Source organism: Salvelinus fontinalis, chromosome 19 (assembly GCF_029448725.1).
Source record: "Salvelinus fontinalis isolate EN_2023a chromosome 19, ASM2944872v1, whole genome shotgun sequence".
In the NCBI taxonomy this organism is placed as follows: Eukaryota; Metazoa; Chordata; class Actinopteri; order Salmoniformes; family Salmonidae; genus Salvelinus; species Salvelinus fontinalis.
This window is the reverse complement of record NC_074683.1, coordinates 17,991,417-18,015,348: the sequence shown is the minus strand read 5'-3', so window position 1 is coordinate 18,015,348 and position 23,932 is coordinate 17,991,417. Positions and strand designations below refer to the sequence as shown.

Genomic DNA, 23,932 nt, shown 5'->3' with positions numbered 1-23,932 from the left:
CCCGCCAAAGCCCCCACCATTTCTCCTTCACCCAAATCCAGATAGCTGATGTTCTGAAATAGCTGCAAAATCTGGACCCCTACAAATCAGCCGGGCTAGACAATCTGGACCCTCTCTTTCTAAAATGATCTGCTGAAATTGTTGCAACCCCTATTACTAGCCTGTTCAACCTCTCTTTCGTATATAAAATAAAACATGGTAGCCTACCAAAGAGACATCAGAGCAGTATTTCCAAAGATTGTCAGTTTAGTTCCTAAAGTAAATTGGAAAGGGGAATGGGGACAATAGCAAACATGGCAGGGAGAGTCTATCAGCAGGCCACAGCAGCCAAACACAGGTTCGCAATCTTTGCGCAATCTTCATTATGCAGAGCTGTCCAAGGTGCTGAAGCAGCGTCCGACTTTCCTTAGCTAACATGCTGACCACATACATGTTTTCATTTTACCCACACTGCTCGCGCGCTTCAACGAGTGGCTGCGTAGCCAGGCGCTAAAATAGAACTACTCCCATCTCCTCATTGTTTTTTAGGAGAATATACCGACGTGAGTGATTGAAAGATGAACTGAGGTCCACACTTCAGTCCAGTTGGTGGTGGTAACGCACATTAAAGTTGGTTGCCACCCACCGTATAAAGTCCGAAGAAGAAGAAGCCTGAAGGAGGAGAGATTACTCGAAACTAATTAGGTTTACCCTTTTATCTGTGGAGTAATTGTCGAAGTAGAGGACCTTGTGCATTTCAGGTAAAATAACAACCCAATGTTTATATCCCAGGACAAATTTGCTTCCAACAGCACGCTAGCTAGCTAAATTGACATAAATGTTGAATGCTTTTGACCTGTCCTCAAATAAATATAGTTGGTTCAGAGTTCGTTTAGATCTTTCAACCTGGGTGTCCTAATCGCGTCTGGTGTGGGTGGACAAAATCAACATGCGCTTGATGGCGCAGGCGGACGCACGCGTGTGAGCGGTGTGGTCAGCATGTAATATCCCTGGCTGCATTCCTTCTCCATGATGCTGAAATGATTATCTCTATGATGGACACATTTGGGATTTTCAACAGGTTTGTGTGATGTCATCTGCTTTACCTGGGCTTCTCCCAATTAAGTGGCAACACCCTCTGTTTGTTGTTGAATAATATCACAACTTGATGAAGAGTATTGGCTAAAGTCTAAATGGTCATAGATTTTTTTTTTATTATGGCATTTGTATCTCTTAGTTTATTCATAGTTATCGCAACATTATCAACGCCCATATTATTTTCACACAATATTATCAGGCACTCTCATTTGACAGAAAACCACTGGCAACATCTTGTCATCTATTTACAGACATAGCCTGATCTGCAACACACCTCTTTTTTTCATGAAAAGACAATAATAGTATCCTTTTGTTGTTTAGCCTATTCATAGCAGTTTTCCAGACACTTTACATTTAGGGGGAAACTCACCTCAACCAAGCTATTACACCGAGTCCATTGTTTTGCATGCCACCTGTCGTTATGTTGACATCAGCTGTTGTAGCCGATACTGTATTTCACTTCTGCTTAGAACACTACCTGTCACCGCGCTACACGCAAGGATCCCCGACAGCCTATCACGGATGAATACCACTACCAGCACCTGTGACTTCTTCCCGGAACACCCCTGTCACACAGGCTACAATCCGGGACCATTTAATAAACCCGACGCTTCAGAATCGAATATGAATTGGGCACACATGATATTATAGATTTGGTATGCTATGACTAGCTATAGTCTAGTAGCACTGTTACGATGCAGCCATTAGCCGATAAATTAGTCCAAACTCAATGCAGAAAATCAGTTTAGTATGACAATAAACTCCTGAAAAGTCACTGACATACCATCAATCATAGAGACAATTCTGTCTCTTCGCATAATTCCTGAAAGCGTCCGTGATATCACCGCGCCGAAACCACGTGTCTACGTAATGGAAAGCCAATGTTTCAATTGCAACCCCTCCTCCCTGTTTATTTCCAACCAGAGATCCAAGGCGAAGCGAAATACATGCAAATATTTTCCCAGGCGCACCGTACTTTTGGAGTAGATGTCAGTGGTGCGTTTGTGAAACAACTGAGAGAACCACCCTTCAGATAAGAAACACAAACCACCCAAAAAGCATCAGGACAGACTAGAGCCTTCAAAAGGAAACAAACCTGGCTTTACCGTTGCAGTGAGAGCAAAACAAAATATATGAAAACTGGGGTTGTGGGAATTTGACTTCGGCAAACAGTTGGTTTTTGAAGAAGAAACACCACCAAGTGAAGTGGCTTGATTTGGCAATGTCTTGTTTTATTGGGGCTATCGTTGCTGTCTGTGCGTGTGCATAGGATGCATCCTTCCCTGGCTTTTGATGCTGTACAGATCCTTCCTCTCACCAGAGTGATTAACTAATAGGCATGGTTTTCTCCTCGGAAAGCTGCCGTGTTTCACTGTTTTCACGTTAGTTCTGTTTGTTTAAGGGCAGCACGTCTCCTCCCGGTGCGACACATGCAATTTATAGAGAATATTTTCTATTACCGACTCTCGGAGGTGGCATCCTTTCTTCGCCAGAAGAAGAAAAAAACACATTTATTGCGAAGTCTGACAGATAGAGAAATATTTTCACCAGGTGAATGAAAACGCGTTTATGCGACTTGGATATTTACTATTTTTCTATGATACAATTGGTAGCCCTGTCCCGGAGAACTGAAACAATTGTGTTATTATGCAACCGCAAGGACCTCATCTATATCTGGGTGTTTAAGCCACTGGATTGCTCTTCGCCCAAATCAATGTGGTTTCTTTGGAACATTTTCAGCAAAGGAACGCATATGCTGCAGTGTCTTTGTGGCAAGAGTCTGAAGAAAAACAAGAACCCAGAAGGTAAGCACTTTGCCATTGGATGTTCATTGCTTTTTTTTCCGGTGGTGAACTGCACTGTGTGTGTGTGTGTGTGTGTGTGTGTGTTATAGCCCACGTTTGTTGGTTCTAAGGGGTGATGGATCTGCAATGATTATTTGTGCAGCGAGTAGATGCAGTGGAGAGGGGAGGGGGATAACTTATCCTGTAGAGCCGCTATAGCCTGTCGGCGAGCCCTGGCATGGGGACGCGTAGTGCACAGACCGACACACACAGGAAAAAGCCCCAAGCAACCCCGAAGCATGATCTCCTAACTTTTTAAATAGCGCCCAGGCACATTATATTTTTGCACCTTGGATGGACGTTGCGATCACATACTAATAAGGTTGCTCACTGAGCCGTCGGTCTATCGGTCTCTCTTTTAACCAGGTTTTATTTTGTCGGGTTGCTGCAGCAGCATTTCACCCCGCAACACTTGCTTCTCGATTTAATAGGCTATTCGCTATGTTTCAGCGAGCTTGTTGGATGAGGCAGACAGCCTATGTTTATCTCAATATCCACACATACATAACGATACGTGTTGCAATATTTATTAGCGATGCATTATCACATGCCTTCTTTGGTCGAATGGGATGCATTGGTGGATAAAAGACGAACAGCGGTGCGTGCATGGGCTAATGCGATATTTTCTCAATTCAAAAATACCCACTTCACAGCAATCTCCATTTGATTTCAGTCCTCGTCACATTGGTGTGAAGTATCCCATCATAATAGTGATACTTATACCCCCAATACACCACTGCCTGGCTATTGAAGGCAGTGCATAAAAGTGATCCCACTCGGCAAAAACTGATTGAATCAATGTAGTTTCCAGTTCATTTCAACCACACAATTCAATGTGATGACGTTGAATCAACGTAGAAAACTGATTGGATTAGTAAAAAGTCATACATGTAAAGGAACTTTTTATTGAATGTTTTACTTTTAACCTAAATCCAATGTCATGGGGATTTTGTTTTGAGGATTTCACCATGAATTCAGGTGAGTTGACAACACAACCAAATGTAAAAAAAATAATAATAATAATAATAAAAAGACATTGAACTGACGTCTGTTCCCAGTGCGATATTTTCCAATGCACCTGCGATTTTTTGCCACTGGGCAACTGTTTTTTTCAACAGGCTGTTACCAAAGAAAGACTATTGTACAGACAGCCTACACTGTACGTTAACCTTGTGCTTTAAGTTGACGTGGTAGCACTGTTTATTTTTCTTTCCTCGACATTGGTAGGCTACTGCAGCATAGTAGATCATCATAATGAAGCTATTTTGCCTGGCTGACACTGCAAACAATAACGACGAAATAAACATGATATAGGCCTACTTTATAGTCAAATTCACATCATGTCCGATAATGAAGTCAATAAAGACAACTATCACTTTTGGTAGATGAAAAGAATAGCTAGAATATTTTTGAATGTGGGCTATTGAGCGAGCTGCAGAAAAAACACAAACTTTCAGAAATGCCACTCTGGGGAGGATAACCAAATCGGCACACACAGCCGATCAATCACAGCTACACGTCACCTGTCGTCTGCAGTTTAGCCACTGTCCTGTCATGTGGCTCTCATTAAAACAGATATACAGAACCAGTCAAAAGTTTGGACACCTACTCATTCAATGGTTTTTCTTTATTTGTACAATTTTCTACATTGTAGAATAATAGTGAAGACATCAAAACGATGAAATAACACATATGGAATCATGAAGTAACCAAAAAAGTGTTAAACAGATTCTTCAAAGTAGCCACCCTTTGCCTTGATGACAGCCTTGCACACTCTTGGCATTCTCTCAACCAGCTCCAAGAGGTAGTCAACTGGAATGCTTCTTCAAGTGCAGTCGCAAAAACCATCAAGCACTATGAAGAAACAGGCTCTCATGAGGACCGCCACAGGAAAGAAAGACCCAGAGTTACCTCTGCCGCAAATTGCTGCAAAGAAAACACTACTATAGGACCCCAATAATAAGAAGAGACTTGCTTGGGCCAAGAAACAAGAGCAATGGACATTCGACCGGTGGAAATCTGTCCTTTGGTCTGATAAGTCCAAATTTGAGATTTTTGGTTTTGTGAGACAGGGTAGGTAAAACGGATGATCTACGCATGTGTGGTTTCTACCGTAAAGCATGGAGAAGGAGGTGTGATGGTGTGGGGGTGCTTTGCTTGTGACACTGTCTGTGAAGGCACACTTAACCAGCATGGCTGCCACAGCATTTTGCAGCGATTCACCATCCCACCTGGTTTGGGCTTAGTGGGACTATCATTTGTTTTTCAACAGCAAAATGACCCAACACACCTTCAGGCTGTGTAAGGGCTATTTGACCAAGAAGGAGAGTGATGGAGTGCTTCATCAAATGACCTGGCCTCCACAATCACCCAACCTCAACCCAATTTGAGATGTTTTGGGATGAATTGGACCACAGAGGGAAGGTAAAGCAGCTAGCAAGTGCTCAACATATTTGGGAACTCCTTCAAGACTGTTGGAAAAGCATTCCTCATGAAGCTGGTTGAGAGAATGCCAAAAGTGTGCAAAGCTGTCATCACGGCAAAGGGTGACTACTTTGAAGAATCTCAAATATAAAATATATTTTGATTTGTTTAACACTTTTTTGGTTACCACATGATTCCATACGTGTTATTTCATAGTTTTGATGTCTTCACTGTTATTCTACAATGTAGAAAATAGTAAAAAAATAAATAAAAACCATTGAATGAGTAGGTGTCTAAACTTTTGACTGGTACTGTACATTTATCTTGTGTATTTATGGAATTACCTGTAAACTGTGGATGAGGTGCGTTCAGTATAAGCTACTGGTGTCGCTGTGTAAATAGCAGGAGCCTATTCTATATCCAGAGGACTGAAATATGGAGCAGGTCATCTGTAAGCTATTTAAATCCTGTTTGAAGACAGCTGTTTGGGTCTGTGAATGTCTTTTTAGATCATTGAAAGACACTGATGTTTTGGACCCCAGTGTAAAAAGAGCAAAGCCTAACCTAAGTTGACCCCCAAAACATATCCATGGAATCTATCTGAAACGTAAACATTGAAGCATCAGTCCTTTTTTTTCACAGTCAGACTTAATTGAGGATGCAGACTGGGATGAAAGGGGCTCACATAAGCTGCTATAAGATCCATACAGGCAAACAGGATGAGTTGAATGAATTCATCATCTCACAGTTACAGGTAGCAACTCATGAGGTTTTGGATAAGTTTCCCAAAGTAATTACGGCCCCAGAAGCAGCAGTGAAGACAGAGAGAGACCCTCTCTGTCCAAAATGGCACCCAATCCCCTAGCTTACATACTTTTCTTTTTTACATGACATAACTCAGGGCAAGACACACGATGAGATTTCCAACATTTGTCAGCATAGCAGATGGATCCATCACTTTTTTTCTTTCTCTCTCACACTATGCATTGTATGGACTAGATGTTTAAAGTGAAGTTTCTATAGGGGCCTTCAACTCCAACAGATGACCTTGTGTTGGCTAATGTTTGCCTGGCAGGGGCAAAATAGCTCTGTTGGCATCGATGTATGTTTGCGTATTCTGTGCTGTAGGTGTGAGGTTAACACAGATTTTGTTTTTAGCTGGGGATGAAGGAAAGCTGATTGGTTTTGTGAGAGCAAACCCACTTTGCCGGGGAAGGAAAATGACTCTGTACAGTTTCTCTGAGGGACACAAGCCTTCTGTCCTGTGGCATGACTGTAGAATATAGCCTGAATATTTGAATTACTTAGTTGGTGCACCTTATTCTTATTCTGTGAAATTCATGCATGCCAGATTCAATATACAAACACAGTAACTTTACAGAGTACTCTTAACTTATCAATCAAAATAAATCATTTGACTTTGATAAACAGTAGAAGGCCTTTCCTTTCCGTATTTGAGATGTTGAGAGCAGTGAAACTGCAACTGTCGGCATCACATCAACTGGCTCGTCTCACTTCTCAGTTATGATTGACATGAATTGAAAGAAACACAAACATATTGCATTTCCATCAACAGTGGCCCTCCATTGTTATTTTAGCAACCGCTGCGTACTGTAAATGTGATGAGCTGTGACAGTGCTGTCTGCCTTCTGTCTGTTCAACCCATACCCCAGGCCACACAGATCTAAGATCAGCTTAATGTCCTCAAATCCTGAACTTAACCAGAGGGAAGACCAAAGTAGGGCCCAGTACACAACCCATAGTTCATTAGCCCATGCCCCAGGCTAACTCTTTGATACTAAAGTCAGACAGTTTTTTTTGTTTCAATTATCTTAACTTTACAACATGACGTTTATGGGATAAGGGTATGGGAGTAATATGGAGTTTGGCAAAGTCACTGAATAGGGCCTTCCACCATAGATACAACACAGATGTGAGCAATCTTTAAGTGGTTGGCGGCGCTATCCACAACTGTGGTGTTGAATATGCGTCAAACTGCTACTAGTTAGTGCTGGTCGCGGTGCTGTTCATGGTGCTGAATCTACACCCAACCGTTGCTAGTTAGTGCTGACCGCAGTGCAGTCCATGGTTCTGAACTGACGGGAACTGCCGCTACTGCCGATCACAGCATTGTCCGTGGTGCTGAATCAGCATCCACCGTCACTTGTTAATGATGGTCGTGGCACTGTCCATGGTGCTGAATTGTTGCGAGTGTTGCTATAACAAGACACTTGAGGTTGCCACAGGGTAGTGACACATTGTCTTCTTACCTGCAGCTTCTTCCAATGAAGTCGTAAATAAATATTCAGAGCCAATCTGTGTATGTTGACCAACCTTTGCATCCAAATGGCCAACCTTTTGTATTTTGACAACATACAAGACAGAAGGTAAGACTTTACCACAGACTGATGAAGTACCGGTAGTCATGAATGGTTGTCTGAGGCTTGTTTTGTTTGTGTCAACACCAACAGCTGTCGTTTACCTCATTGATCAACTATGGTCTCTGCTCACACAGAGGATTTGTCTTTCTCTTAGCAACTGCCGGTAGACAGTAACTTCTGGCGCCCTGAGATATTGTCACATCTGCCACTCCATACTTTCTCTCCAAGCTAAACAAACAACAAAAAATACTTCCTGGCTTAGGGTTGGCTTAGGGTACATGGAAAGCTCAGTAAAGACAGGTGTTTAGATACATATATATATATAAAAGAGAGGGATGTGTGTAAAGCTATTCCAGGAGTGCTGGTTTGTCTTAGAGTACAGGCAATTAAAGCGCAGAATTCTTGTCGAAGACAAGAATGATGCAAATAAAGTTGGAAACTCTAACTCCAAACAGACCGATTCCAGATGTACTTGTAGATATCATTGAAGGCATGTGATGGTATTGACGAAATTATTTTGTCACATTTCTTGTCACACTTCAGTGACTGTGATGTAGTTAGCCCTTCAGAAGTTAGCCCTTCAGATTAGTGGTCTGGTAGAACTGGCATTGCTGCTCTCTGATACACATTCTCAGTCTGATGTCACAGAGAGGGGGTTAAGTGACTCTTGGTGTGCACATCATGATTCTTTAATTCAATCAAGTAATGAAGTAGTGTGGTGTAATCAGTGAACATTGGACTCCCCCTGCAGCTGTTCTAGCAGTTAAGATTGAATTACAGACCACAACTTTTACGTCATGTCACAGTGAAACTTTGAGGACACTTGGCAATAGTCCGAATTTCATCCTTAGTACCTTTTTGCCATCGTAATTAGTGTCAGTGACTCCAAGTTCTCTTTCTGTGTGTGTGTGTGTGTGTGTGTATTTATCTCCCTGACATATACATCCCTATAAGATCCATACAGGCGAACAGGAAACGTTGAATGGACCCATCATCTCACAGTTAGAGGTAACAAATCATGAGGTTTGGGGTACGTTTCTCAAAGTAATTACGGCCCCAAAAGCAGCAGTGAAGACTGAGAGACCCTCTCCGTCCCAAATGGCACCCTATTCCCTAGCCTACATAGTGCAAGACTTAAAAAGGCAGCAAGACGCACCACGGTCCCTGTAGTATCAATGAGATTTCCAACAACATTTGTCAGCACAGTTAGAAACATCTGTTTTACAGTGTAGATGTAGATGGAACCATCTCTCTTCACTCACTCAGTCACTCAGTCACTCAGTCAGTCAGTCACTCACTCACTCACTCACTCACTCACTCACTCACTCACTCACTCACTCACTCACTCACTCACTCACTCACACCTCCTGCTGTCCGTACAGCTACCATCGCTCGGCTGCTTACTCAAATTCCCCGCATGGTGCATAGCCTAGAGTGTACCTGTAGGCTACTGTTTGTGGTGCATTGTGAGGTAATGCTCAGCTCTATGGTATGATACAGAGGCTTGGGGGGGACCATGGTTGTCCCTATCTGGCCATGCTAGAAAGGACAACATCGAGTCGAAGCCACAGCCATGGACCAGAGCTAGGAGAGACTCAGGAGTAGAGTCGCTGGTCCAAAATAAAGAGCTTTATTTCATACCTAACCATACAATCTCAGCGAGCAACACACGTTTTTCAATCAGAGAAAGCCAATAAGGTATGAGGAAGATGGTTCTGTAGTTGGTAGAGACCAGGGACAGGCAACTTTGATGGGGGTGGGGGCCACAAAAAAATCGGAATTACCCCCTACACCACATTGCGAGCAAAACATTTTAGCAGCCTCCCTCTTGACAGTGGGGAGAAACATTTTACGTTTTCGAGTTGATTTCGTGCTATTCTACACATTTTGCCATGGAGCGTAGAGAAAATGTTGCAGTTTTAAAGCAAGTTTGCTGCAATTCTACACATTTTCCCATGGGGTGGAGAGAAGATTTTGGAATTTTATAACTAATTCCATGCAATTCTACTCATTTTGCCATGGGGCGGAGAGGAGGAAAATATGCTGTTTTTATAGCAAATTTCCTGTAATTCTACACATTTTGCCATAGGGTAGTGTCACGTTCCTGACCTGTTTTCCTTTGTTATGTATTTGTTTTAGTTGGTCAGGGCGTGAATTGGGTGGATTAGTCTATGTTTTGTATTTCTATGTGGGGTTTTGTGTTCGGCCTGGTATGATTCTCAATTAGAGACAGGTGTGTATCGTTTGTCTCTGATTGAGAGTCATACTAAGGCAGCCAGGGTTTCACTGGTGTTTTGTGGGTGTTTGTTTCCTGTGTCAGTGTTTGGGCCACACAGGACTGTTTGAGGTTAGTCACGTTTGTTGTTTTGTATTTTGTAGTGTTTTCTTGTTATTTACATTAAACATGTACAATTACCAATCTGCATCTTGGTCCGATCCATGCTCCTCCTCGTCTGAGGAGGAGAACGACATTGACAACCTTAACAGGTAGAGAGAACTGTTTGCAGTTTAATATGATATCTTAGTGAGACATACAAACAAAATCAATGGGGGCCTCCGGGCCGGTAACACGACATTAACTACTAACTTTAGATAGCTCGCCGCTAGTGACTGAGTGACTATCAGTGACTGACTGTACAAGAGTACAGATTTTTTCAAATTAAACCTTGTGTAATGTACTATTCTAACTTGCAACAGTAAGTTGAGACCCCTACTCATTTTCCTTGTTATGTACAATCTACTCATTGACAGCCCGCGAGCTACAGGCAGCGGGCGATCTACCTTTTAGAGACCCCTGGAATACTTTAACCTGATGGTGGTATTTTAGAAAACATATATTGCCAAGTCCAAGAGGTGACTTGTATAACCCGTTCTGCTCTTTCTGCTCTTACTCACACGCACACACGCACACGCGCAGAGCTATCATACTTAGTAATATTTATGGACGATGATTATTCAGTATCAATCGACTGACAGCTAGGTTTTGTATTGAATGTAGACATCACTTGCTTACTAGAATTGCTTGGGTTCATTGACTGTTGTGTAAACACATTGTTTTTCTGTATAGAGAGAGAACCTGGATTCAGTTATACATGCCAGAAAGTAGAGAGTGAAGATGTCTGAAATGATAGGACCTTGAACAGCCTTTAGAAATAGCATTTTTTTCGTGTCGGTGTACTGAATGATATTTTCATACGTTCTGCTGTATGTTGAGATGTGCCCTGGACCAGAGCTAGGAGAGACTCGGGAGTAGAGTCGCTGGTCCAAAATAAAGAGCTTTATTTCATACCTAACCATACAATCTGAGCGAGCAACAAAACGAAACAAACAAATTAAAATAATGAATAACTATATTATTAACTAGATGAACTGTACTGTTGTTGCATTTCAATCAGAGAAAATCAGAGGTATGAGGAAGCTGGTTCTCTAGTTGGTAGAGACCAGGGATGGTCAACTTTCATGGGGGTGGGGGCCACAAAATAAATTGTTTTAGAGTTAGTTTTGTGCTATTCTGCACGTTTTGCCATGGGCCGTAGAGAAAATGTTGCCGTTTTAAAGGAAGTTTGCTGCAATTCTACTCATTTTGCCCTGTGGCGGAGAGGAACATGTGCTGTTTTATAGCAAATTTCCTGTAATTCTACACATTTTCCCATAGGGTGGAGAAAAATGTTTGCAGTTTTCAATATGATATCTGAGTGAGATAGACGAACAAAATCAATGGGGGCCCCCCTGCAATTCTCACCTCAGAGCAAGTGTCAGTGCAACAGCCAAAGTCATATATCTAAAATCCTTGACTTTGCAGATCAGGGTTTAATACTGTATAAGAAAAAGAAGCCGTTTCTAGCTTGTTATAAGGCAGTTAATTCATGCTCGACTTGCAATTTGTGCCAAAGGAGAGAAAAGCCAGGCATTAGACCACAAGTCTATAATTAAAGGGGTTGGAAGAGATTTTAAACAAGAACTCCAACAATTAGACTAACAACAGGGTTGTCCAAAAATAACCTAAGCACACACACCAATGGCTTGTTGCTATGGTTTCACAAACAAGCAATTACTGTGAGTTTATAATTGGTAAATCTGCAGTACTTTCTTCGCCCACAATGGGGAAAAAGTGTTGTAGACACACTGCACCTTTGTTAGTACAGTTTCTCACTTCAGAAATAAAGACAAAGTGTATATGAACCAAGGGAAAGTAAGACTATGTGAAATAGTATGGATATTATTGGCAGAATTAAAAGAAACAGAAGCATCCTTTTTAAAGAAGTGAAGAGTCAAAGAATAAAAGTAGAAGAAGACTCCAACCACTGTGGCATGTGTTCCTATTTGGTTTATTATTGAATCAGCATTTCAACGGCTCGGTTTAAGGGTAGAGACATTATTTTATGGTAGCATAGACTCTCCACAAGTCAGTTATTATAACCTGACGTGACCATTTTAGGACATCTCTTATATAATTATTATGATCCCATTAAGTAGGCCTTATTACAGATGGTTGATGCAACAGGTACACATACTTGAGAGTCTCTCTCTGTAAGTTTTAAAATATTAATCATCATGTTGTAGCCAACGTGAAAATCGTCCGCAGCATTATCACTTTCCTCTATGAATTAATTTGGGTTCTCTCTCTTTTGCTCTTGAGAACTGGTTCCCATTCCATCTCCCTTGGAAAGGCAATCAAGTTAACATACAAATCAGCACAGAGAGGGGAGAGGAGGAAGATGGGAAGAGAGTAAAATGGAGTAGTACACAACAACAATAAATCCTGTTGTTTTTACGGTACATTACTGCCAGCCAGTTACTGGTAAGTTATTGTAAAAAAAAACGTACAGTATGTTACCTTAAATTCCAAAGAAACTTTGGCTTAACAGTACATTACTGTAAAGTGTACTGTACTGAACTCGACTCCACTCTACTGTGCTCTATTGTACTGTACTGTACTGTACTGTCCAAACTGGTGAAACATAGACGTTTATGATTGGTTCAGATTTTAAGGATGTTTCTGTCCGGTCCGGACCAAATCTGAATCAGTCATGGGCGTCTACATTTGGGCCCAATGAAGGTCAGTCCAGACGTCTGTGGATGTTGAAATCAAAGTTGATACAAACCGGTCCAGATGTATGTTGACGTCGAAATCAAGGCCAGGGTGGACTGACCAAATTTCAACTACTTTTCAACGTCCATGGATGTCCGATGTCGATTAGGGCTCAGTGAGTGAGGATGCTGGTTACAGTAAATGGGAAGATTGGAGAGTCATGGGTAGGTGTCAGTAAGAGCCGGGAGAGGTGACATTAATGACAGACAGAGAGTGAGAGAGAGAGCGACTTTTCCAGACTTTTCACACACTTTCTTTGACCACCAGATGACAGAAGGAGAAAGAAACTGTTATGATCTGAACATAACAGTATGCCAGTGGAAGGGAGGACAGTAGCAGGTGACCCAACCGTGGTTTGTGACTACAATGATTTCCCATTGTAGCCAAAACAATTGCAGAAATACCGATTTGGTGACAGAATTCAAAGTTTTAATCACTTAATAATTCATAAACAAAATTGATATCAGTAAAAACAATTGCTAGGTCTACTTTGATGAGGAAGGGAATTTAGAACATGGGTTTTTGGTAATAAGGCACAAGGCAATTTTTCTTAAACTTAAAGAAGGACGATTTTTTCCCCCCTCAACTAAATATGTGTTGCTATTGGTTGGCAGGGATCTTTACTGCAACATTATCATTGTGTTTTAATGTATTTCTAATATTTCTTTCTGGTATTTCTAAAACCATTTTTTCCGGTATATGTTTTCTAAGACCCCTTTTCCAACTATTTGGGACTCCCAATCACGTCCAGGTGTGATACAGCCTAGAATCGAACCAGGGTCTGTAGTGATGCCTCTAGCACTGAGATGCAGTGCCTTAGACCGCTGCGCCACTCGGGAGCCCTGCTGAGGGGAGGACGGCTCATAATAATGGCTGGAATGGCATCAAACACATGGAAACCATGTGATACTATTCCACCATTCAGCTCCAGCCATTACCATGAGCCCGTCCTCCCTATGTAAGGTGCCACCAACCTCCTGTGATGTACAGGTAGGCCTAATTGAGGCCTAACCTAATGTATTGGCACATACAGTTTTAGCAAAGGCATTCACTGCTTGTCAGATTTTGGGAAGTAGCAGACAGATGTGAACACAACTTTATTTCTGACAGTCCAAAGTTACCTTCTGCCTGTTGTGCTATTTATAAGTTAGCTGTGCTTTGTATGCATCAAAAACACCTGTTTCCACATTTGTGATCTGTGGCGCGTGCTAATTTAAAAAAAGAAACAGCTGAAATGCAGCTTTTTATATTTCATTAAAGCAGTCATTCCAAACCTTTAAAATTATTAATAATCCTGTATTGAAATTGGTGAAATTTTCAATGTACACTACTTTTATGTTGAAATTACAGAGTAGAAGAGGCGATCACTGCATTAATGGTAGTTATTAAAACTGTTAAGTTTCAAATTTTTTACATCTCCCATTAATTCAGTGATGGTCACTCTTACTCGGTAATGTCAGCATATACTTGAGCATGTACATCAGCTGATGTCACAAAGTGCTGTACAGAAACCCAGCCTAAAACCCCAAACAGCAAGCAATGCAGGTGTAGAAGCACGATGGCTAGGAAAAACTCCCTAGAAAGGCCAGAACCTCGGAAGAAACCTAGAGAGGAACCAGGTTATGAGGGGTGGCCAGTCCTCTTCTCGCTGTGCCGGGTGGAGATTATAACAGAACATGGCCAAGATGTTCAAATGTTCATAGATGCAACAGGTCAGCATCTCAGGAGTAAATGTCAGTTGGCTTTTCATAGCCGATCATTCAGAGTATCTCAACCGTTCCTGCTGTCTCTAGAGAGTTGAAAACAGCAGGTCTGGGACAGGTGAACAGGTCAGGGTTCCATAGCCGCAGGCAGAACAGTTGAAACTGGAGCAGCAACACAACCAGGTGCACTAGGGACAGCAAGGCGTCATCAGGCCAGGTATTCCTGAGGCATGGTCCTAGGGCTCAGGTCCTCTGAGAGAGAAAGAAAGAAAGAAAGCGAGAAAGAGATTGCTCTCTCTAATTCTCATACTTAAATTCACACAGGACACCGGATAAGACAGGAGAAATACTCCAGATATAGCAGACTGACCCTAGCCCCCCGACACAAACTTTTGCATCATAAATACTGGAGGCTGAGAGGAGGGGACACTGTGGAGGGGACACTGTGGCCCCATCCGACGATACCCCCCAGACAGGGCCAAACAGGCAGGATATAACCCCACCCACTTTGCCAAAGCACAGCCTCCACACCACTAGAGGGATATCTCCAACCACCATAGCATGCTTACTTCAGCAAATCCATTTTTCTTGTGATGAAATTCTCTGGGCTGATGAGGTCTGTAAAAGGTTGTGTGTAATTGACTGGAGAGGCAGAATGTCTTCATGGCTTGTCAGCCTAATGCAGTCAGTCTCTGTATCACAATCAATGCATTCCTACATTAATTGGTAATATCACCAAAGTCCACACTGAGATTACACATTTTAATTACCAAAGTCGACTGAGTGATCAGCACCGTCGAGGAAAAGTGTTGGTATAGTCATTAATGGCATGCTTTGCTTTGTAAAACTGTGATATTTCCTGCACTTGTATACAATTCAATAGAATTTACCTAAATAGAATAGAACTGCAGTGTAACATTTTTGAAGTTGAGTCAACTTAAAAAATCAAGGTAACCAGCTGCAATATGATTTCTAGTTTACTCCACTTTGGAGCAGGACAGTTCTGCTAACATACATTCCTGAGTTGTCTTAACACATTTGCCAAAGTTTAGTCCCACATTTGCCAAAGTTGAGTCCCCTCCTTGAGTTCAAGTCCTCTCAACTTAAAGATGTAAGGATACACATTTTAAGTTGGGTGAACTGTATATAGATGTCTGCTCAACTATGGAAATTATTTTGTTATTGACCTGTGGCTGTTTTATTTTGCTTGAGACAAGTATGTTGACATTGAACTCCAGGTTCAGTCATGATCCAATTAATGGACCAGATACTGGGTTCTAACAAATCCACCCCGAGTTACCACAGACCAGAGGTACAACAATCTCGCTAATGGTTAAAACAAATCCCCTTATTTTTTAGCTAAATCGGGTTTAGTGCATCATATTCCAGCCTCTGAAATGTACAGTACCAGTTAAAAGTTTACACCACTACTCATTCAAGCTTTATTTTTACAATTTTCTACATTGTAGAATAATAGTGAAGACATCGGAGCTATGAAATAACAGTTATTGTATTGTGTAGTAACCAAAAAAAAGTGTTAAACAAATCTAAATAGATTTTATATTTTATATTCTTCAAAGTAGTTACCCTTTTCCTTGAATGACAGCTTTGCACACTCTTGGAATTCTCTCAACCAGCTTCATGAGGTAGTCACCTGGAATGCATTTCAATTAACAGGTGTGCCTTGTTAAAAGTTAATATGTGGAATTTCTTTCCTTAATGCGTTTGAGCCAATTAGTTGTGTTGTGACAAGGTAGGGGTGGTATACAGAAGATAGCCCTATTTGGTAAGCAAAGAGAAACGACAGTCCATCATTACTTTAAGACATGAAGGTCAGTCAATACGGAACATTTCAAGAACTTTGAAAGTTTCTTCAAGTGCAGTCGCAAAAACTATCAAGCGCTATGATGAAACTGGTTCTCATGAGGACCATCCACAGGAAAGGAAGACCTAGAGTTACCTCTGCTGCAGAGGATACGTTCATTAGAGGTAACTGCACCTCAGATTGCAGCCCAAATAAATGCTTCACAGAGTTCAAGTAACAGACACACCTCAACATCAACTGTTCAGAGGAGACTGTGTGAATCAGGCCTTCATGGCCGAATTACTGAAAAGAAACCAAAGGACACCAATAATAAGAAGAGACTTGCTTGGGCCAAGAAAAACAAGCAATAGACATTAGACCGGTTAAATCTGTCCTTTGGTCTGATGAGTCCAAATGTGAGATTTTTGGTTCCAACCGCCGTGTCTTTGTGAGACGTAGGTGAACGGATGATCTCTGCATGTGTGGTTCCCACCATGAAGCATGGAGGAGGAGGTGTTATGGTGTTTTGCTGGTGACACTGTCTGTGATTTATTTAGAATTTAAGGCACACTTAACCAGCATGGCCACCACAGCCGTCTGCAGCGATACGCCATCCCATCTGGTTTGTGCTTAGTGGGACTATTAGGGTTCCAATGTTCAGAAACTTTCCAGTAAATTTCTGGAATTTTTCCATGGGAAGTTAAGTCCGGGAACTTTGGGAATTTTGCTTAAATTTATCAAAAAAGTTAGCCTATAACAGTGAACTTTTTTTTGTGGAATACACATAAGACAATTCTAGGTCTTGTGGCATATTTTGGTTAAACTATCCCCAATTCAATGGAATTGCCACCCTCTGCATGCACAGTGCATTCTTCCATCACATGTACAGTGTTGTACAGTGAATGTTCTTTGCCCAGCATACAACCAGACATGCTTTATCTACTCATTTGCTGGATGCAGAGTTCAACAGAGTTCAAGTGAAGGTCAAGCAAATCATAGAGAAAGCAGACTGTATTGCAATCATTTCTGATTGGTGGTCGAATGTTCGTGGGCAAGGAATGATTAACTACATCATCTCCACCACTCAACCAGTATTCTACAAGAGCAGAGACACAAGGGACAACAGACACACCGGTCTCTACATTGCAGATGAGCTGAAGGCAGTCATTAATGACCTTGAACCACAGAAGGTATTTGCACTGGTGACAAACAATGCTGCGAACATGAAGGCTGCTTGGTCTAAAGTGGAGGAGTCCTACCCTCACATTCCACCCATTGGCTGTGCTGCTCATGCATTGAATCTACTCCTCAAGGACATCATGGCACTGAAAACAATGGATACACTCTACAAGTGAGCCAATGAAATGGTTAGTTATGTGAAGGGTCATCAAGTTATTGCAGCAATCTGCCTCACCAAGCAAAGTGAGAAGAATAAGAGCACCGCATTAAAGATGCCCAGCAACACCCTTTGGGGTGGTGTGTCATCATGTTTGACAGTCTCCTGGAGGGGAAGGAGTCTCTCCAAGAAATGGCCATATCACAGTCTGCCGATATGGACATCCCCATCAAGAGGATCCTCCTGGATGATGTATTTTGGGAGAGAGTGGTAAGCAGTCTGACACTCCTGAAACCTACGGCAGTAGCCATTGCACAGATTGAGGGAGACAATGGCATCGTGTCTGATGTTCAGACTCTGCTTGCAGATGTAAGAAAAGAAATCCGTTCTGCCCTGCCCACTTCACTATTGATCCAAGCAGAGGAAACTGCGTTCTGAAATACATCAAAAAGTGTGAAGACTTCTGCCTGAAGCCCATACACACCGCAGCGTACATGTTGGACCCCAAGTATGCTGGCAAGAGCATCCTGTCTGGTGCAGAGATCAACAAGGCCTGTGGTGTCATCACTACCATGTCTCGCCACCTTGGCCTGGATGAGGGCAAGGTTCTTGGCAGTGTGGCGAAGTACACTTTGAGGCTTTTTGAGCCTGACAACGAGCCATCCTCAACAAGGTTGGAAATTGACAGTGAAGATGAGGCCTCAGAGTTCGATGTTCAAGAGGTGGACATTGTGGAGGTCCAGGGAGAAGATATGGAAGCCTGAGAGGAAGACAACCAAAGCTTTAGTTTCTAGACTATCATTTTACAGATGTATGTAGAAAATGTTTTTGGGAGATGCGATGGATCATTGGGGATCATTCAATATTCCCTTTCTTTTGTTGTTCAGTGAAATAATCCCATGTGAAGAGTCAACTCATTTAATTGAAGTTCAATTCGTAACTAAATAGTTTTTTAAAATGTCTATTGGAAGGATTTAATCATTTGCAATTATGTCTACTTATGATAAGGTAAAAGGTTTATGTTTCTGTCTCCATATCATATGGTAAATATATCCAATGCAAAAACATCTACATTTAAATGGTATTAATTAGTAATTTAAATGGTATTAAAATACATTTCTGTTCATTCCCATTAATTCACATATATTCCTGTTAATTCCCACGGAAGGTTTCCACCTCTGAATATTCCCCAAAATGTGCAACCCTAGGGACTATCATTTTTGACCCAAAGCACACCTCATGTCTGTGTAAGGGCTATTTGACCAAGAAGGAGAGTGATGGAGTGCTGCATCAGATGACCTGACCTCCACAACAACCGAGCTCAACCCAATTGAGATGGTTTGGGATGACTTGGACTACAGGTGAAGGAAAAACAGCCAACAAGTGCTCATGTAGGAACTCCTTCAAGACTGTTGAAAAAGCATTCTTCATGAAGCTGGTTAAGAGTATGCCAAGAGTGTGCAAAGCTGTCATCAAGGCAAAGGGTAGCTACTTTGAAGAATCTAAAACATATGTTGATTTTGTTTAACAATTTTTTTGGTTACTACACGACTCCATATGTGTTATTTCATAGTTTTGATGTCTTCACTATTATTCGACAATGTAAAATAAAATAGTAATGAGTAGGTGTGTCCAAACGTTTGACTGGTACTGTATGTATTCATTTAAACTGTTCCCTGTTAAGTAAAATAACTAAAGTAAAATACAATTTGCCGAAAGGCACACTGGGAAATATGTTTACGATACACACACGTGTATTTTAAGCCAACACAGTATTTTAAGTTGCAGGTCTCAGAAAACTGAACTCTCTTGTGTGATCAACTCAGCTATTTGTGTTGCAAATGCAAGCATCACTATTTAAGTTCGCACAACATTGTTTTTCAAACTCAGCTCACATTGAACAGAAATCACTGGGTAAATGGAGTATTCTGCTCAACCATTTCCCATTTTAAGTCCAGCCAATTTGGATATTTAAGCTACATGGATTTTTTTCTAAATTGGATTTTATCCCGTGTGTATTATCTCCTGTATAAGCATTGCGTTTGTGCTGTCTATGTTAACTGTTGAATGTGCTGTGTAGCGGACCTCTATGTTACAGTCACACGTCCAGAGCCATACATGGAGATAAGTGGATCCCTCCAATGAGCGGTGATGCCGTAATTTTTCTGATTGTGTTATGGTCATTTTGGTTACGTGCCAAGTATCTTTTTCCAGGAAGTGAGCACAGGTGAAATGACAGTAAGGGAGATTAGTGTTCTGTAACCCGATTCTGGTTGATCTTAATTCATAATGCAACCCTGATGGTAAAGTTCATGACAAGCCACATGGCCTAGTGGGAATTCATGTGGTAGACTATCTGCTTGTTTGTGATACAGCAGTTGAGTTTTATGGAAGGAGAATCGCAAAGTTTTCACACTTTCACACAGTTCTTCATTCAATATGATAATGTCACAGGGTCTTTACGTCACTATGTCTGCTGATAGTCCTGAGATGTTGAATAATGTTGTTTTGTATAATATAATGGCACTTTCAGTAAAATCACACATCCTATGTGGCTTTAGTATGGAAGTGTAGTGTATGGTTAAGTTAACATCACTATGCCTCCCTGAGACCTGGACCACTGTCGCCTGGACCCAGAGATGCCTTGGATTTTCAGGGTCAGTGGTATCACTGATGCTTCTCGAGTTCACTGTGTCACTGTGCAGAGGTTCACAGGTTTGCGTCCTAGGCTGGGAAGACACGGACGGAACTAACTCCGCTATAGAAGTATGGCTAGGTTGTGGACGGCAGAAAATTGCTACCTGCAAGCATCAGTGCACTCGCAAATGAAGTTTTGAGAAACTGTCCTCCACATTTTGTCCTTGGTTTTGGCCAGTAACTGTTTGAATTTAGTAGAACTGTCATGTTAATGGCCAACTCAGTGGTCAAAACCCCAAATGCATTGATATATTATCTTCTCAGTGAACATGTTCATTTGTCACACATCTCTCTGCCATGGTATCTGACCGGTGGTGGTACCAGTGCCGTTTAAGATTAGGGAGGACTTTTCTTTTATGCGCATGGCCTTATTTCTATTACAACATATTGGATGACTGTCAGTCATTCATATTCCATTCACCCAGCTCAATGTAACATCAATAGGTTTAGGCTACTACATGATACTTAATCACTTTCATAGCAGCCATACAGACAGCATCGTCACATCTACGCTCTCTCCTCTCACATTTTCGCTTTGCTTGTGGACATCTGTGCACAACACGATGTCTGTGGGAAAAAAACTCTCCAAGCCAAACCTTCATACCATAACCTTTACACACAGCCTACATGGTTGTCACCCCATTAACTGACATCCTAATCAACATAGCTACTAGAACTAACACGTTAGTAAACCACAATCCAATCCGTGTGTACAGTCATGCAGTAGTGTACAGCAAGAAGTTTAGCAGTTACACCGGCGATCCCCGGTGGCAATACATATATAAAATCGAAAGCTTACCTTGAATTGGAAGTGTTGGATAACCTTAGCCAGCTAGCTAACATAAATATAATTCCTCTCTGTTTGAGTCAGGTTGTTGAGTAGGTTAAGTTAGATGCATTAGCTAGCGTAAGAAAAATAAATAATAATACAACAAATCTCTCTCTGCTGCTTCTCCTTAATGTCTTCAGAAATGTATTTGTTCAAAACTGTTCAACTATTGTCTTTCTCTCTCTCTGAGTCAACTACTCACCACATGTTATGCACTTCAGTGCTAGTTAGCTGTAGCTTATGCTTCCAGTACTAGATTCATTCACTGTTTCTTTGATTGGATGGACAACATGTCAGTTCATGCTGCAAGAGCACTGATAGGTTGGAGGACATCCTCCGGAAGGGGGTGAGAACCATGAGCCTCTTAGGTTTTGTATTGAAGTCGGTGTACCCAGAGGAGGACGGAAAATAGCTGTCCTCCGGCTACACTATGGCGCTTATCCTACAGAGTGCTGTTGAGGCTTTGTGAATATATTTAGTATAGTTTTATCTAAAAAGGATAACTTTTGTAATGTTTTACTATTTTTATTTTGATGATATTCACTGAGTAGAATGGTCCTCCCCTTCCTCCTCTGAGGAGCCTCCACTGTGTCTGACATGGGATCCGAACCCACTTCACCTGTACCCTTTACTATCACTACCACATTCACACTTGCACTGATTGGAATATTCCTAAATGGGTATTTTTTCATCAATATAATCCTGACAGAGTTTTATGAGCAAATTATTTCATCCCATTGAGATGGCCATATAAATACAAACACAGTGGTCATTTTTTATGAATGTTTATGTTTCATCAATTTGAATCCTTGCAGAACCTACCATATATATATTTTTTAAGCAGCATCTTTGTTTACATTGCCACATATATGTATTATACTGACAACTGGTGATAGACCCCTTTTCAGGTAAATATCTACATTGTCCAAATCTATTTCGTGATTCCGATCTATTTCGTGATTCTAGTACAAAGACTGCAATGCGGTTTCGATTGAAAAGGGCCCTTGGCGCTAAAATCCGTTATTACCTGCTCCCATCCTTTGATATCGGACACTACTGTAGTTGCCCTAAATCTTTATCTTTTTCAGAGTGAACATGTGTATTGGGCGAGACCTCAAAATACAAACCCTACAGTATAGAATGACAATATGGACCATGCATTTTCCTCACATGGTTTGCTGCCCTGTGTCCTATACAGCTCCCATTAAATAATTGTGTAATTTGGCCCATTCTCTGTCCTCAATCGTGGGATTTACCTGAAACATTCCCCCACTGCATAAGAGTCCATATAGGCTGGTAGGGTGTGGTGAAGGAATGTGTAACATAGCTCTAAATAGATTCCCTCTCACAAATTGCACATCTCAGTGCTACTTCCTGTTTCGCTGTAGGATTTCCAATCACATGACAGGCAGCAGAGCCACAGTGATTTTCTACAGGGACTCTGCTGTACTTTACTGTACAGTATTGTACTGTACTGATGGACCATGCTTTGGTTGACCACAATGATGGAGGGAAGGAGGGACAGGGAGATTGCTCGATAGTAAAGAACACTGTCCTAGGCTACTACAGATAGTATATGGGTAGATCATAGGGGGGGCTCTATGATGTTTTTCAACCTATTTTTTGCAACCTGAATTTTTTTTCTTCATGGTAACTGGTTGTGATCTGGTTATCTGACCGGATAACAACAAAATATGACACGTCTTGCTGTCTTCATGAAAAAGGGAGGTTGATCGGTAGATCAGACTATTTATGTATTTTGAAGTGATATTCAAAGGATTCACAATGTTACGTCATGTCAAAAGGTTGGTAAGGACCTGATCTCTCTTTGTCGACACGGTCGTGGTTATCCCAACAGAAATTCCGAGGTTGGAATTAACATTTTTTTTTTAAAGTGAAGCTATCCTCCATATAGAGCGCCTAATCTGGCTGTTCAGTTCTTTGTCAGGTCAGTACAGTCCAGAGTCTCTGTGGAAGGACCCTGAATGGCATCCTTTCCCTATATAGTGCACTACTTTTGACCAGAGCCCCTGGATGCTTTCAAGGTTTAATTCTGTCTAAGAGACTTTAGAAGGAGGCTCTGGCTTGGTCAGGGTTTGTTAAGGCAACTGGGGCTTACTCCCACTGTTGTGAATTGGCACTTTGGCTGATTGCCGGGGATGGCCCTCTCTACAAGTAAAGCCCCATTTTGCCGTTCAGTGAAGAGGCATTGTGATAGACCTTTGATGTCACTATCACCTCATTTAATTTCTCACAAATGATTGTAATATTACTTGAAAAAATACAAACAATTCACCTCAGTGTTTACAAAAGTAGCACTTCATCTTTTATGAAGGGCTAATTTTAAGGCAGAAACGTCTTAAAATGTTAATCTCACTGTCAACCACTTTAACGTTACACTACAGAGACACTTTGCAGCTGCTTGTTTTCAATTGAGTCCCTCACCAATCCTCCCGTCCCACTCCCAAAATAGAAGTATGTCAAAACACGTTGAAAAGAGGCGAAAATCCTGTCGTGTCTCTGTCGGTGCGTCCTGGGGTCACAGGTTTGTGTTTGACCTTTGTTGATCTCACTGTAACACTAGCCTCGCCCCTGTTAGCATCAAAACAGCTGCTGAAGTCTCCTCCTTTCATCTGCCAAAACCATTTACCATGTATCCTCTCCTTTTCTCTCTCTCGACCTCCTGGGTTTTCTCTCGCCTCAACTCTGTTCTCCGCTCACGCCCCAAGGCACCGGTGCTGCTGA

The 23,932-nt window shown here is 41.6% G+C and overlaps 1 protein-coding gene and 1 long non-coding RNA gene across 2 annotated transcripts in view; one reads left to right on the top strand and one right to left on the bottom strand.

Annotated features, from left to right (window-relative positions):
• Nucleotides 1-1,991, bottom strand: part of LOC129816451 (uncharacterized) — a 64,704-nt gene extending 62,713 nt beyond the window's left edge. The window contains exon 1 of the long non-coding RNA XR_008753557.1: nt 1,448-1,991. This is a non-coding gene — a long non-coding RNA (uncharacterized LOC129816451). The remainder of the gene's footprint in view (nt 1-1,447) is intronic.
• Nucleotides 1,975-23,932, top strand: part of fgf14 (fibroblast growth factor 14) — a 309,362-nt gene continuing 287,404 nt past the window's right edge. Inside the window, exon 1 of the mRNA XM_055870954.1 lies at nt 1,975-2,882. Coding sequence (XP_055726929.1) covers nt 2,633-2,882 — 250 coding nt within the window. The 5' untranslated portion in view covers nt 1,975-2,632. The remainder of the gene's footprint in view (nt 2,883-23,932) is intronic.